This window comes from Meriones unguiculatus, chromosome 15 (genome assembly GCF_030254825.1).
Source record: "Meriones unguiculatus strain TT.TT164.6M chromosome 15, Bangor_MerUng_6.1, whole genome shotgun sequence".
Classification (NCBI taxonomy): domain Eukaryota; kingdom Metazoa; phylum Chordata; class Mammalia; order Rodentia; family Muridae; genus Meriones; species Meriones unguiculatus.
Genome location: NC_083362.1, coordinates 72,599,517 through 72,615,730, shown reverse-complemented (window position 1 = coordinate 72,615,730; position 16,214 = coordinate 72,599,517). Strand labels below are relative to the sequence as shown.

General features: G+C 48.0%; 1 protein-coding gene across 1 annotated transcript in view; it reads right to left on the bottom strand.

Moving 5' to 3' along the window:
• Efhd1 (EF-hand domain family member D1) overlaps positions 1–16,214 on the bottom strand; it is a 46,382-nt gene that overhangs the window by 16,919 nt on the left and 13,249 nt on the right. Inside the window, exon 2 of the mRNA XM_021644621.2 lies at positions 3,811–3,958. Within this exon, the coding sequence (XP_021500296.1) occupies positions 3,811–3,958 (148 nt within the window). The remainder of the gene's footprint in view (positions 1–3,810; positions 3,959–16,214) is intronic.

Below are 16,214 nucleotides of genomic sequence, written 5' to 3'. Positions count from 1 at the left end.
GATGAAGTGAGGTGTGCAGGGACTTGTGGCTTCCCTGAGGTCCCCTGGGCCACACCCACCCACCTGCAGCTCCCGGCTCTCTCACTAGAGGCCAGCAAAGACTCAGTTTGCAGCAGTTCCTAGAGCCAGCAACATTGGCCAGAGTGAAAACTAGCCTGTCAAAAGGAGGCCAGGCACCCAGCAATGGGGTAGAGGCCAGGAGGATGGAGACAGTGGTGGCTGCTGCCGTTTCTCTTGGCTCTCTCTTCTCTCGTGAAAGAGATGGATGCAGTAAAGACTTCAGCAGTGCAGAGGGGAACTGTGGGGTGAAGTGAATGCCTGTCCCTCAGTGCATGGTTCCTAGGATGCTAGGTCCTTAGTCCAAAAGTGTTGAGAGATGGTGGCCTTAAGAAGACTAACAGGCCACCGAGAGGGAGGATGCTTTTTTTCAGGGGTTTCACATTATGAAGAGGGCTTAGTTGTGTCCTGTTCTTCTCTCACTGTGATGCTCTCTCTGCCACACTTACCTTTGCTTTCCACGCTGAGTTCAAGCAGCACACAGCCTGTGCCAGGAGCTATGCAGAGGCCAGTGCCCTGCCCTTGGACTCCCAGAACTGCAGGCCAAGACAAACTTCTTTTCCTTCTAAATAAGCCAGGCTGGGACATTCTGTTACTGCAGCAGAAACTAGGCCAAACACCTAGCCATCCTTAAAGCACTCAGTTTACTGGAGGACTCCACAAGGAGCTGCTTTCCACAGTAATACTTCTCAGGGACCCGAGGAGACCACTCAGGAAAGAGCGAGCGCTGTCCCAGCTCAGCATCCAGGGAGTCTCCATTCCCCAAGACCCAGTTTTCCTGAGCTGGTGGGATAGCTCAGAGTGTTTGCCATCAAGCCTGACAGCCTGAGTTTGGTCCCCAGGGCCCATGTGATGGAAGCTGTCCTCTGACCTCCACAGGTGTACCGTGGCACCCCTGAACCCCTTCCCCCTCAACACAAAATAAAAAAAAATACGGCATAGTTTTAAAAGTTTAAGTGGAGGTGACAGGGTTCACATTCACAGAAGGGCATTGTGAGCCTGAAACATGAACAAATCCCTCAGGCCTCTTCCAGAACTGTTTGTTCTGAGTCCTGAGGTCCAAGACTGTACAAGTTCACTCTGCCAGTTAACAGATGACCAGCAGCATCCCTGTCATAACTCAGGGGCTCCCAACATCAGTCAGACAAAAACAAACAAACAAACAAACAGACAGACAAGACAAAAACAATCCAGTTCAACCGGAATGCATCCAGCACACCAGGCACTCCCATTTCATCCATTTAGACTCACTCACTGCCCTGAATGACAATCTCCTTCACTGCCCAACCTTGTTTGTTTTCCTATTTATAGTCCACAGAGACTGGCATGGTGTTGAGTTGGAAAACGTCCAAGCTGTGACTCTGGGGAAAGGGAGAGGGAAGGAGAGGCAGAGAACAAAGACAGAGGGCAGAGGGAGCTAGCACAGCTCAGAAGCTCCTTCAGCCATAAGCCCTTCGATGCTGTCCTGAGACTGAGGGAATTTTTAACTTCGAGGCTGTGGCCAGAGGTGTACAAATACTTCCTGTGTTAGAGCTCTTCATTTATAAGTGACAGAAATACATTTCCTATTTTAGGACAAAGGTAACTCCCTATAGAGAAAGGGTGTGTCAAGAACCCGAGGGTGGGCTGACAAGATGGCTCAGTGAGAAAAGATGCTTGCTGCCAAGGCTGACAACTTGAGTTCAAGCCCTGGACTGACACAGAAGGGGAGAACTGACTCCTCCAAGTTCTCCTCTGATCTTCACACATGCATGGAGTCATATATGTTCCATACAGTAAATAAGGTAAAAAAGAAACATTAAAAAGAACTCCAAGGGTAAAGTTGGGTGTGATGGTACATGCCTGTAATCCCAGAACATAGAGGGTAAGGCAAGAAAAATCAGGAGTTCAAGGTCATCCTCAGCTACACAGTGAATTTGAAGCCAGCCTGCAGCCTGCTTTATGCAAAATCCTGTCTTTAGAGATGGAAAGATGGCTCCACATTTAACAGCATTTGCTGTTCTTGTGGAGAACCCAGGTTTGATTCTTGGCTCCCACATGTCAGCTTACTACCGCTTATAATTCCAGTTCCAGGAGAGCTGCTGCTCTCTTCTGCCCTCACGGTACCAGGCACATGCGATACACAGATGTACATCAGATAAAACATGTATACACATATTTTTAAACATGTTTTCTAAGACCCTGTCTTAACTTTCCCCACTCCTAATATAACACACACACACACACACACACACACACACAAGTGAGAGAGAGTAAGAGCAGGAGAGAGAGAACCACCCTACTATGGTGATACATGCCTGTAATTCCCAGCACTAAGGAGGCTAAGACAGGAAGACTGCTGTGTGTTCAAAGCCAGGTGGACTATATAGTGAGTTCAAGGATGGTATATACAACAGAATGAGACTCTGTCTCACCAAAAAGGACAAAAAGAACTCCAGGTGGCCAGGCATGCTGGGACAAGACTACAGTTCCAGCACTTGGCAAGCTAAAGCAGAAGGATCTACATCTGAAGCCAGCCTGACATAGATTCTGTCTTCAGAAAAGAAGGAGAACTTGCTCAAGAGGCACATCAGTGCTGTCTGACATCTTGAGGTCTGAATTCCAGCCCAGGAGGCTTGGCCATGGGTGAATACAGTAAAGTAAAATCAAACAGCAAAGTGTAGGCTGTGGGGTCTAGATGGTCTTATACGCCCAAGTCCACATACCTAGGACAACCTGGAAACAGGACGAAGACAAGGCTTGGATCTCACAAAGGACCGATGCCAATGTCACTGGAGCCTCTTCAAGGGGCCAAGAGCTGACAAAACTGTTTTGGAGGTCACCAAGCCTACTCTTGTGAGAAATGGCCATCCTGGAAACTAATGAAAAGATGGCCAAGTAGCTTAGATTCAATTGGATCACCTATGGGTACCCTCTGAATAGAATAGGAGAAAGGAAGCTGAAGAGATGGCTCAGTGGTTAAAGTACTGCTCTTGATCTCAAGGGCTCAGCTGACTCAGAACCTACAAGAGGACAACAGAAGATGGTCTAATTCTACCATCCAGTCATTAAGATGCTGTCACAAGTTATATAACATCATACCCAACTGAAACATCCCAAAGCCTTACACACACACAAAGAAGCAAAGAAGTCAGGCATAGTAATCTTCCTGCCTCAGCCTTCATGTACCTGGATAACAGACAAAAGCAACCAAGAAAGATTTCTTTTTTTTAATGATCCTCCTCTATCTCTTGAGAGCTGGGATTATAGGAACATGCCACCCACACAGTTTACAAAAGATGTATTTGAAAGTTGAGTTGACCCAAGACCATACACAAACTAGGCCCCCTACAAAGATGTAGCAGATGGGCAGTTTAGGCTTCAGGTGGGTCCTCTAGTGAGGGAAGTGGGGGCTACATCAGAAATAGACTCACTTGACAGCTTTTAGATCACTTTCCCCTGGCCGGACTGCCTTGACAGGCCACAGGGGAAGAGGACACATTTAATCCCAATGGAACTTGTGAGTTGGGGTGGATGGGAAAGGGAGCGCCCCTTTTCTGAGGTAAAGAGGAGATGGGAGGAGGAGGGAAAGAGAGTGAGACTGGGAGGGGAGGAGGGAAGGGGCTGCAAGGATGTAAAGTGAATAAACTAAAGGAGGAAAAAACGCTGAGTTGATGATTAAATATCTGATCAGAGAGCACTCTCAAGAGGCCACCTCATTGGCACTCAGGGGCTGTAGACTGGGGTCTTCTCAGCTCAGCAGGCCATAGGTACCTCCCGGAAGCTGAGCTTGCCATCGAAGTCTTCATCCACCTCCTTGATCATGCTCTTCAGACCCAGGTGGGTCTGGGGGGCTCCTAGTTTCTCCATCATGAGCTTCAGCTCCATCAGGTCGATAAAGCCATCCCTTCCAGCATCATACCTGCAAGGCCCAAGGAGGCAAGGTCAGGACAAAGTGATGCGGGTTAGCTTCCCAGAGTGTAACTCTTGGTTTCGTCTACTGAAAAGTAACTCAGCAGCCTCCTGCTTTGCAAGGTTCTTCAGGCCACTTTGCCATAAGGAACCCCTCAGGGCTGCCTCATCGGAAGAGAACCCCCTCTCTCTTCTAGAAAAAAGCTGTCATTGAGCTTTTCACACTCAAAATGGACTTTGTTTAACATGTTGATTTTCTTTCTTTCTTTTTAAAAGATTTATTTATTTATTATTTATACAGTATTCGCCTGTATGTGTGCCTGCAGGCCAGAAGAGGGCACCAGATCTCATTATAGATGGTTATGAGCCAGCAAGTGGTTGCTGGGAATTGAACTCAGGACCTTTGGAAGAACAGCCGGTGCTCCTAACTTCTAAGCCGTCGTTCCAGCCTCCAACATGTTGATTTTCATGTCTTTTATCTTCTTCATTTTTAGTCAAACAGCACCGACCCAACAGGTCCAAATGTTGGACTCTGGGCATATAGTGGGGCGTGCTCCAGAACCCAGAAGTGCTGCATTCAGTAGTGAACCTTCCTGTTGGTCACCCTTCTGGTGTCCACAGCTATTCCTGGCAATCCTCTTACCCTCCTGCTGTGTGTCTCGTGTCCGTCTGTCTTTATAAGCTGCTTTCCACCCCACCTATGGATGTGAAGTGGCCTCACCCAGGGTGGCTGGCCCCTTTGTTGGCTGTCACCCTAGCAAGGACCCTTGCCTGGAAATAAGGCCAGCTTCGTGAAGTGGGAGGTCTACCTTGGCCCCTTCTCTCCTTGAGCCAGCCATCTTCAGGTACCTGCTCCTGGCCTCTGCCTAGCCACTTCCTACCCAGGTCCCTCTTCTAGACATATGGCCTCGCAGGACTGCCCAAGGGCTCCTTGCCTCCCTTCCCAGTGAGTCCTTCTTTTACTTCCTGCCACCCAGAGACTCTTTGTCGCAGGTCTAAACATCCTGCTTTAAAGAATACATAGAAGGTCCCAGCGCTCTGGAGGCAGACAGATCTCTGATGAGTTCCAGGACAGGCGGGCCTCTGTAGAGAGACCATGTGTCAAAAAACAAATAAAAAGAACATATAAGGGGCTTGGGATGAAGTTCCGTGACAGAACACCTGCTTAGCATTAGGAGGAAGACCCTGATTTCACTGCCCAGCAGCAAATACACAGAAACAAGAATGAATCAGGACTCCACAGCCAAGAGATGGGAACCAGGAGTCCAGGGACAGACGGGCTGGTAAGCACAAAGGGCTCACCCATACAGTGTAGTCACGGAATGGAGTAGTCTCCAGCAATAAAAACAAGAGAGCTCTGATGTGTGCGACCCTCAGGGATGCCACAACAAGCCAATTAAGTCAGCCACAAGAGGACACAGAAGGCTGAGGGTGCTTCCCCCCTCCGTCCACCCCGGGGTTGGAGGGATGGCTTAATGGGTAAAAATTCAATCTGGGGTAAGGAAAGGGTCAAGTTCCTGGTGCAACACTGCAAACATGCCTTATGCCCTCATCTGTGCTCACTGAGATGGTTAAAATGGCCATTTTCTAGCCTTTGTCTTTCATTTTTATTCTTTTTAATTATGTGCACGTATGTGAATCCGTGTGTGGATATGTGCACATGAGTGCTTCAGGAGATGAAGTGTCAGGAGGTTGTGAACCCCCTGGAGTGGGTGCTGGGAACTGAATCTGGGTCCTTTACAAGTTCCGTACTCACTCTTAACCACTGAAGCATTATGGGTCCAGCCCCTCTGTGTGTCTCCCTCCTCTCTCTCTCTCTCTCTCCCCTCGCGTGTGCGTGTGTGTGTGTGTGTGTGTGTGTGTGTGTGTGTGTGTGCATGCACATTTAGACAGGGTTCTCTGTAGCTCAGACTAGCCTCAAATTCACTCTGAACCTCCCAGGAGCTGGATTACAGTTGTGTGCAACTACACCAGCTTGAAGTAGTCATTTTTGTCACGACTATTTGACCATATTTTTAAAAAGCTACATTCAGTCTTTTTCACTGTCCATCGGCCCCCACCCCCATAAAGAGAAATAACCTCTGTCGAGAGCCACCACTACTCAGCAAGTTGCTGGTGGGTAACCGCACAGCTAAGCTGTGGGCAGTGATATTGAAGTCTACACTGCCATGCTGGGGGAGGGCCCAGGACTCCCTGACACACCAACACACTCCATTCCAGCCACAGTGGCTGGTTCACGCTGCTCCACCCATCGCAGACATGGGCACCCCTCCCTTCTCCTCCTCTGTGGCCTTCCTGTTCCCCAGCAGCATCCATTGTATGTCCTTGTCTGGCACCAAAATTCACCGCCCTCTTCTGTTGGCTTTTTTTTTTTTTTCTCAAGCTCTCAGAACTAACACTGGGCAGGCACAGCCTAATGGCTGGAAGAGTTACTCTCTAACTCTCTAAAGGAGGCAGCCAAGATGTCTGTGTGACCGATAATGCTCTCTGAGAAAATCTCTTCCTCCCTCCCTCTCCTTCTCTCTCTCTCTCTTAGTTTTTGAGATAGGGTTTCTCTGTGTAGCCTTGGCTGCCTGAACTGGCTTTATAGATGAGGCTGGTCTTCAACTCACATCGATCCACCTGCCTCTGCCTCTCTGAGTGCTGGGATTAAAGGCCTGTGCCACCACGCCTGGCTGAGAATCTCTTAATATGAGTGTCTGGAAATGAACAGGGTGCCTCCGGGTTTCCAGATGGGCCGGCCCAGGGACCTTGAGGAATGAACGGATGATGTGTGAGTACGTAATAGTGCTAGTACCCAGGTGGCCAATGTCTGTAATTCCAAACACTCATGAAGCCGAGGCAAGAATATCCCAGTGAGTTTAATGCCAACCTGGGCTACATAGCTTGAAAACCTATCTCAAAATAATAAAAAAATTATTTCCATGGGTTTGCCAAATCTGACTCAGTACAGGCCTCATTTGCCTAAAATCAAAGCTGTAGGGCTAAACAATGATGTAACTTGGTGGCATAGCCCTCGCCTGCATTGTGTGAGGCTCTGAATTATACTCCTAGGACCAGAGCCATGAAAATAGATGTTTGAGCTATTCTCACCACCACCCCCTTTCTGGCTCTCATAAATGACGCCGCTTTGGGGCTGGAGATAAGGCACAGTGCTTAAGAGCATGTACTGTTCTTGCAGAGGATCCAAGTTCCCAGCACCCAAGTTAGAAAGCCTACATCCACCTATAGTTCCAGTTCCAGGGGATCCAATACCTTTTTCTGGCTGCTACACATATGGGGCTACACACGGCAAACATGCATATATAAATAAATAAAAATAATATGTAAAAGCTGGGCATGGTGGCACACACCTTTAATCCCAGCACTTGGGAGGCAGAAACAAGCAGATCTTTGTGAGTTTGAGGATAGCCTGGTCTACAAAGTGAGTCCAAGACAGTCAGGGATACACAGAGAAACCATGTCTGAAAAAAGAAAAAAGTAAAAACATCTTAAAACAGAAATTCTTTAGAAGTCTAACCTATTTTTTTTTTAAATGATATCATGCTGAAGACATGACCCACTTGAGTCCTAGACCATGAAGAAATCAAGCTGGTCCTTACTGGCTTCATCCTTATTGGCGAGCCTTCACAGTGCTGGAAGGTGCTATGGACACTGATGGGGAGAAAAGGAATTATCGCTCTTACACAACTGTGAACCCGCTGAGATAAAACGACCACCTCCCCAGCAAGACATGGCCATTGGTGTAATGGTTGCACAAGTGCATCTTCATTGGCTTTCAGGACCATTCCACAAGTTGAAACCCATAGCCAGCATTTTGGGCCAAGAACCTGTGGCTAAATAGGTCATGGGCCCTAGAGAGAATTTACTACTATCATTCTGCTAAATGTACATAATATTTAATAATAATAATAATAATATAATAACTGACTCCTAATGACTTATTGTTATACCTACAGATTAGTGTATTAGCAACTCTCAGAGAAGCCTCTCTCTCTATTTTTTTGCAGTAGATGGTGGTTAACACAGAGACCCGCAACTGATCAAGCTGCAAAGAATAAGAGACTATAGAATGCTCAGTCCAAATAGGATATAGATTTCATATCTCCTCCCAAGGCTCAAGGATCCTGGCGGAAGAGGGGGCAGAGAGATTCTAAGAGTCATAGGTAATGGCTGACTAAAAGGAAACTGTATTTTGAACTAAGGTCATTTTAAACATCATGAATAATTCCTATGCAGACTCAGGCCAGATAAAATTCTGGCCTGGAGAGGAGAGGTGGGCATGAAATCGCACCCCTAGCTAAGAAGGCATTGGAAGCTGCTAGTCGAGAGTTTTAAGGGTGTGACCCCTGGTTGGTAGACCTGTCTTTACTATAAGCCATATATTCAAGACCAAGAGTACAGGGGCAGCATAAACTGTACTTGTACTTGATGCGTTTGAAAAAAAAAAAAAAGACACAAAGTTGGGTAGATAGGGAAGTGGGGGTAGATCTGGAAGGAGTTAGGAGAGGGAGCAAATATTACTAAAATGCATTGTACTAATAAAAATGATCTCACTTTGACAACTGGGGGAAAAGGTGTCCCTGTGTTTCAGTTTGCTTGGCTCTGTGCCTGAAGGTGAACAGCCGGGATGGCATAGACTCATCTACTTTTGAAACACAGATACCACGCTGGTCCAATAGAAAACCATGGCCAAGCTGATGCCACTGCTCATGTAAGTAAGGCTCTCCATTAGGTGCTTGTGGGAGACTCAGAGGTGCATCTGAGCCATACAGGGAAGGTGGCCTTGGATCTTGCTGGGGCATATCTGTCAGGGAAGAGTCTAGGCCCCAAACATCTCACCGAGTTGGGGCAGGTAGATAGCTCAGCGGGTAAAGACCTTGTTACATAAGCCTGACATCCCAGAGACTGCCTGAAGGTGGAGGAGAGAACCAACTCTTCCACGTTATCTTCTCACTCCACGTGAGTGTCATGGGATGTGGGCACATGTACATATTCACACACACACACATGCACACACACTATACACACATGTGCACACATGTGCACACATACACCTCTAATAAAACAAAAGATATAATTAGGGGGAAAAGGAAACTGGCTCAGCTATAAAACACAGCAACAAGTCCAAAGTGCTAAAGAGAGAATCACCATGCAACCTATTTCGAAACAATTCCATTTCTTTTCCGTTTTCTCTCTCTCAGTATTACAGATAGAACCTAGGGCCTCTCACATACCAGGCCAGTGTTCTGCCACTAAGATACATAGTTATTCTTTTTTTTTTTTTAACTTTCTATGAAGATAGAAGCAACATCCTAAACAGATATTTGCATTTGAAGGCTCGTCACAACACTATCCACAAAATGGTGGAAGAAACCCAGTGTCCATCGGCCTGTGAATGGATATGCCAAGCAGGGCGGACCCGTGCAACAGAATGAAAGTCTGACACATGCTTCCACTTGGATGAACCTGAAGTAAATTCATGTGAATTAAGTCATGCTGAGTGAAATCAGATGTAGGACACACTTTGCAGGGTTCCACCTCTCTGAGGCACGCAGGGTAGCCAGGTTCATAGAGACGGAAGTACAGTGGTGGGAAAGAGAGTCTGGGGGAGGGACGAACTGTCAGCATTACAAGATAAAAAAGCTCCAGGGCCACGTGATGGTGATGACTGCATCTCGGCGCGAATGCACACTCCTGAACCGAATGCTTAAAGCCAGGACGCTCACCTAGAGTATACCAGGCCCTGGTTGATCCCAAGTTGGGAGGGTAAATTTCATATGCATCTGTTGTACAAGACCAGCCCCGTCGCCAAACTGCCATGTTTCTGAGTTCAGCTGTTCCTGCTTGCAAAATGTCATCCAGCTAAGCTTGTAGACTAGTCCCCGTCTTCCCTTATAGAAAAGGGATGTGAGGGGCATGTAATATGGAATAAGAATAAGAATGGCCCCCATAGGTTCATATATTTGAATGCTGGGTCATTCCTTGACAGGCCTTGTTGGAGGAAGTGTGTCACTGGGGGTGGGCTTTGGGGTCTCAGATGCTCAAGCCAGGCCTAGTCTCTCTCTTCCTGCTGCCTGTTGATCCAGATGTGGAACTCTCCATCTACCTCTCCCAGCACCATGTCTGCCTGCGTGTCATCATGCTTTCTGCCATGATAATGGACTAAACCTCTAAACCTCTAAGCCAGCCCCAATGAAATGCTTTCCTTTATAAGAGTTGCCATGGTCATGGTGTCTCTTCACAGCAAGAGAACATTGACTAAGACATGGGACCTCACCGGAACATCCAGCTATTCCTCTAACCAGTTGTATGTGGTCATTCTGCCTGCTTGGAGGGGCTAGAATACACAGAAGTGGAAGGACTAAGGGGACAGGGATCCGTCCACACATCCATGCAGAAGCAGTCATCTATGCTCTGTAAGTCACCCTAATAAACCTCATCGGTTATCGACGATGAGCTTTTGTCATTGGAACCTCATAGGAGTGGGGGAACGCTGTCTACAAGGCCAGCTGGGATGATCTTTATATGCAGGGAACAGTTGAACTCATGGGGCTTTTCTTGGACTTTATCTTACCACAGTTTTCAAAAGCATGAGAGATGGCTCAGCAGTTCAAATCCCTGCTACCCTTCTAGAGACCTGAAGTTCCATTCCTCACTCCCATACAGTGGTCCACAATCATCTGTAACTTCAGTTGCAGGGATGCTCTTCCAGCTTCTGAAGGCACCATACGCATGAGGTGCACAGACATAGCATATGCACAAATTTTGTAATGGGAAAGAAAGGCAAGAAAACTAAGACCTCCCTCCATTCCCAGACCAACTTCTCAAACCTTGGCTTCAGAAGGGGCAGAGTTCAGCATCATGACTTTGGGACCTCTCATCATGGGACCTCTCACCAGTCCCATGATGCTCTGGTTTCATCCTGTGTAGACCTGAACTTTTAAGAGGTAGGGCTGGTCAGTGAGAGGACCTTTGCCTGGTGAACAGGCAAACATTCCATTCAGAGACAGTACTAGCTGGTACAGGGGTAGGGTAGGAGTGAGGGTGGAGGATATCTGACAGGGAAGCAAAGGGCTGCCAGCAGATGCTGCCCTGGAGCCCAAAGGTGACAGGAGATGGTTTCAGATGCACAGGGGAGCTTCTCTGAGAGCCACTGAGAACTGACCTGCAAAGCTAATCTCTTAGAAACAGGCTAGAATGGGATGTCTCTGTTACAAGGAGTTCTGGTCCAAGCTTATACTGTGTGGAACTTTCCAGAATCTCGTCCATAAGGTTATGTGTCCAAAGCTTACAAGAGGGGACCGGACCACACAGGTTTATCCTAAGCTCACAATCCTCCACTTCTGGGGGATTTTCCAGGGGAGAAGGTGGCAATACTGTATGAGGGTTGGGCTTAAGGCTGGGAACGTGGCTCAGTGGCAGGGCACTTGCTCTGCATGAAGCAAACCTTAGATCCCACACCCAACACTACACAGAGAAAGCAGGGGAAGTGGCCTAGTTAAGGGCCCACTAAGGTAACTTTGATTACAAGATGTAGATAAATGTCTTCTGTTCTCTCTTCACACTATGCATTCCAACAGTTACAAAGAAGACCGGAGCCACAGATGGTGATGCGGTCATTACACACAATCAGTCCAGGCATTAGTAGAAGGTTCCAGTGCTGGCTGAGCAGAGGAGGGGGAGGAGCAGCTGAAAGGAATAGGTGCAGGCAGAGGGGTGTGCTGGGGGATGGGGGCGATAAGCAAAGGTCAACAAACAAGGCAGGCCATTCAGGAGGGGAGGGAACCTTCCCCATGCTCACGTAGAGAGAGCTGCCAAAGAGGCCAGTCTGAGCAGGGGCTCCCCTGCAGACACAGAGACTGGTTCAGTAAAAGTCCTTGAAGCTCCTCTGGGATCCTGACCTGGAAAACCTTCTAACAGATCTGAAGTCGGAAGTGCCTTCCTGGTCTAACAGAGAGCTCACCTAGTTCAGAGCCAGTAATCACTAAGCTCAGGCTAACACAATTCCAACTTATTTTATAATTTGTGTGTGTGTGTGTGTGTGTGTTAGAAGACAGTATCGGGGGCTAGCCCTTGCTTTCCACCTTGTTTCAGGCATGCCAAGCTGAGCGTTTCCAGGGATTCCCCGGTGTCCCTGCCTCCCACCTCACAGGAGGAGTGCTGAGACTACAGACAAGCTGCTGCTTCCAGCTTTATGTGGGTTCTGGGGATCTGAACTCAGGTCCTCAAATTTGTGTGGCGAATGCTCTATCCACTAGCCTACAAATTTTTTTAAATTTTATTTTTAAATTTAATTTAATTTTATGTGCATTGGTACGAGGTCAGACCCCCGGAACTGGAGTTATAGACAGTTGTGAACTGACATGTGGGCGCTGGGAATTGAACTCGGGTCCTCAAGAACTGCAGCCAGTGCTCTTAGCCACTGAGCCATCTCTTTGTCCCCCAGATTACTACCACTGAGCCATCTCTTTGTCCCCCAAATTACTATTTTTTAAATTTAAAAAGATGTATTGGCATTTTGCCTGCATGTATGTATACCGTGTGTGTGTGTGTGTGTGTGTGTGTGTGTGTGTGTGTGTGTGTGTATGTAGTGACAGTAGAGGCCAGAAAGAGGGTGTTAGAGCCCCTGGGAGGTGCATGACAATTTCTAGCCTCCTTGTGGGTACCAGGAACCAAACCTGGGTGCTCTAGAACATCAGCCATTGCCTTTAATCGCTGAGCCATCTCTCTGGGCCTCCTCCCCTCAGCCTTCTTTTTAAAAGGAGAAGAATTGGGTGGCAGAGGCTGGGGCTATATCAAGAGCCTGAGGATGGATTGAACATACAGAGACCCAATGTCAAAACCAAAATGATGATTAAAAACTAAAAAGGGAGGGGGCTGAGATTAGAATCCAGCCCCTTTGAAAATTATGTGCTGGGAAGCAGAAGGCCACCACCTAGGCAGGTAATCCCAGGTAGGAAAAAGAGCCAAGGGTGAGGGTAAGAGGGAGCCCCAGAGAGCCTCTGCTCTGCGGGAGGCCACTTGCTTGATAGGAATAACGCATGTGTTGGAGTGAAGGGACATCTCTGAGGCCAAGACAGCAGGAAAGACAAGAGGCAGTTCCCCTCCCCGCCCGGGTGCTCACTCAAGGATGCCCTCTTTTGTTCCTGCTAGAAAACATCAGCCTAGTGGCATCTATAAGTCCTGGCAGGGCTATAAAGTGACCACATCAGTGGCGTCTTCCTCCCCTGTGGAGCTGGGGCTGTCTTCAAAGTGACCCTTTACAGGAGCCTGTCTACAGTCACTTCCTTCAGAGCTCAGGGTTTTCAAGGCAGGAGAGAACAAAACTCCACTGGGCTGCTTTCGTTTTCCCACTTTATCTGCCCCTCAAAGCAGGAGGCGACTTACGAAGCTTTGTGGTACAAAAAGAAGACTCAAGGCTGTAATTCCAAGCGCTCTGTTTTGCGTGTATCACCTCAGTGTCAGCCTTTTGGTCTTTGAGACGTTCCTGTAACAAATTAATAGTAGCTACCTGCCCTCACTGTTATTTAAGAGCTCACTGAAAGAAAGCCTCACCTCGCTGGGGGAGGCAGTTAGTAGCCACGCTCAATGGATGCTGAATGGCCATGTGGATCTTCTCTTTCCTCGTACCTTCCTCCTCTCTTTTAGATAGTCTTACCACTTAGCCCAGGCTGACCACATATTGGTGGGTGAGCCTTTTGTCTTAGCCTCCCAAGTGCTGGCTTATAGGTCTAAACCACCACAAACAATGTATTTTTATTACATTCACTTATTCATGGGGGCCGCTGTATGCCATGGCATTGGGTAAAGGTCACAGGACAGCTTGGGGGCAGAACTCAGGTCATCAGGCTTGGTGCTAAGTGTCTTTATCAGCTGAGCCATCTCACCAGCCCCCTGCCAAGTTTTAAATGGGATTCTCAAGCAGGTTTTTTTTTTTTAATATGTATTGGTATTTTGTTGGCATGTAGATCTATGCACCAACTGCATGCAGTACTTGAGGATGCTATAATATGGCACTAGAGCCCCTGGAGCTGAAGTTTATGGCTAATTGTTAGGCACCACGTAGCTAGAATAGAACCTGGGTCCTCTGGAAGAGCAGCCAGGGAGCCATCTCCAGCCCCACAAGCAGGGACTTTTAGCCTTTCTACAGTAGCAAGGGAGACAAGAGTAACTGCTGACTGCATTTAAACTATGAAGCCCTCAATTTGCAAGATGTTTGGACAGGCACAGGGCACACTCACTGTCCCAAGGAAGATTCTAGTTGTTTTAGCCAAATTTCGCAATTTACATGTGAAGACCAGCAGAACTGATAGGAGCTATTTGTGTAGGTCTAGGTGTGGATTGTGAGGCTGACCCCACAGCACGGTATATGCAATGGAATTCATTTCTGGTCAAGAGAATGCTACTGTTACTGCCCTGCATTCAGATAAACTGTCTCACCCGCTCAGCCCATCAGAAGATTTTCATCTGTTTAATCTTTCAGCACCACTCTCAGAGGCATGACACTGTCCAGCTGCTAAAGAAATGGGAGTCCATCATGACTCATGAGTCTGAAGTCACGAGGCACAGCAAGGTCAACTGGGAGGACCCATCCCTCATTCCCACGTATTGGGCAGGAGAAACATTATATCTTTCAAATGAGTTTAGGCTTAGAAAACTGCCCTGGTCCCCATTTACCCCCCCACCAGCATCTTAATATGGTCACCAACCATATTAAACTGCATTAAAGGGTCCCAGAATTAAGGAGGTTGAAAACCACTACTATAATTAGAGGGAGGAGGGCGTTAGAGTCAAAGCATGCCCTCTACCGCGATGCCACACCCCACGCCTTCCTGTGACTGAAACTGTTTATAGACAGGCTCTGTGGTAGTTTGAGTGAATATGGCCCCTCCGACTCACGGGGACTGGCACTAGTGGGAGGCACGGCCTTGTTAGAGAAAGTATCTCAGCCCCCTCTCCAGCACCGTGTCTGCCTGCCTGCCACCGTGTTTCCCGTCACAATAACAGACTAAACCTCTGAAGTGCAAGCCAGCCCCAACTAAACCTTTCTAAAAATCACCACGATCCTGGTGTCTCTTCACAGAAATAAAACCCAACTAGGGTCTCAGCACGTAACTCCGGCTGGCCTGGAGTTCACTATGTAGACCAGTCTGGCCCACACAGAGATCTGCTTCCCTCTGTATCCCCACTGTTAGGAATTAAAAGTATGCTCCAAGATGCCTGGCCTCTGGTTTAGATTTTAACCCAAACATTTCTTTTTAAAGCTGTTTCACCCAGCAAACAACAAGGTTATCTCAGTGGCTACCCTTCAAGAAGACCCAGATTCGGTTCCCAGCACCCACGTGGTGGCTCACAACCATCTATAACTTCAGTTCCAGGGGACCCAATGCCCTCTTCTGCCATCCACGGGTTCCTCAGGCATGTGGTACACGGACATATGTGCAGGGGGAGACATACGGAGGAGGAGGAGGGGAGGAAAAGGAAGAGGAGGAGGAAAAGAAAAAAAGCAGAGCAGCCCCAAGCCCTTCTGCCACTGTTTCCTGAAGCTTCCATCTAGATGTGTGATGTTTCCCATTTTTTCGTCCCTTCCCCCTTCACAGTCTCTGGGACCTGATGTGGGGGGAATCTAGTCCCACTGGCTCTCCAGATGGCTCCGAAGACCTGTGGTTCACCCTACTAGGCTCCGGGGAGAGATTTGCCCTGATCTGTGTAGTTGTCAAGAAGCGTAAAGGAAGCCAGGCATGGTTGTGGTGCACACCTGTAATCCCAGTACCCTGGGAAGCAGAGGCAGGTGGTTCTCTGAGTTCAAGGCCAGCCTGGTCTATACATCAGGTCCAGAACAGCCAGGGCTACACAGAGATAATCCTCAGCAAGCACTGTGACCGGTGCCTGAGGCTCTTTTTATGAAGGAGTCGCTACTCACAGACAAGTCACTGCCCACAGAAAAGGCAAAGTAGTAAATGGCCTCCAGGCTTTTACCCCACAGAACTGCCCAACTCAACTTGGTCCCATCTTCACCATCTTTGGCATTTGAGGAAAATACAACCCAGCCCTGTCCTGTGTCTGGCTGTCTCTGTGACAGCCCACTGGGAAAGGTGCTCTACTGTTTGCTGATCGGGCAGCAATAAAGCCTAGGTGAGGGAGGTGAGAGTTGGTTTCTGGTGTCTGCCCAATTTTGGACACCACCCCCCTCCAGCCATGAATTGCTTATTCTTCTGGTTTGCATTGCACAGAGCCCCTGGGCTTTCTTGGTTTTCACCTCA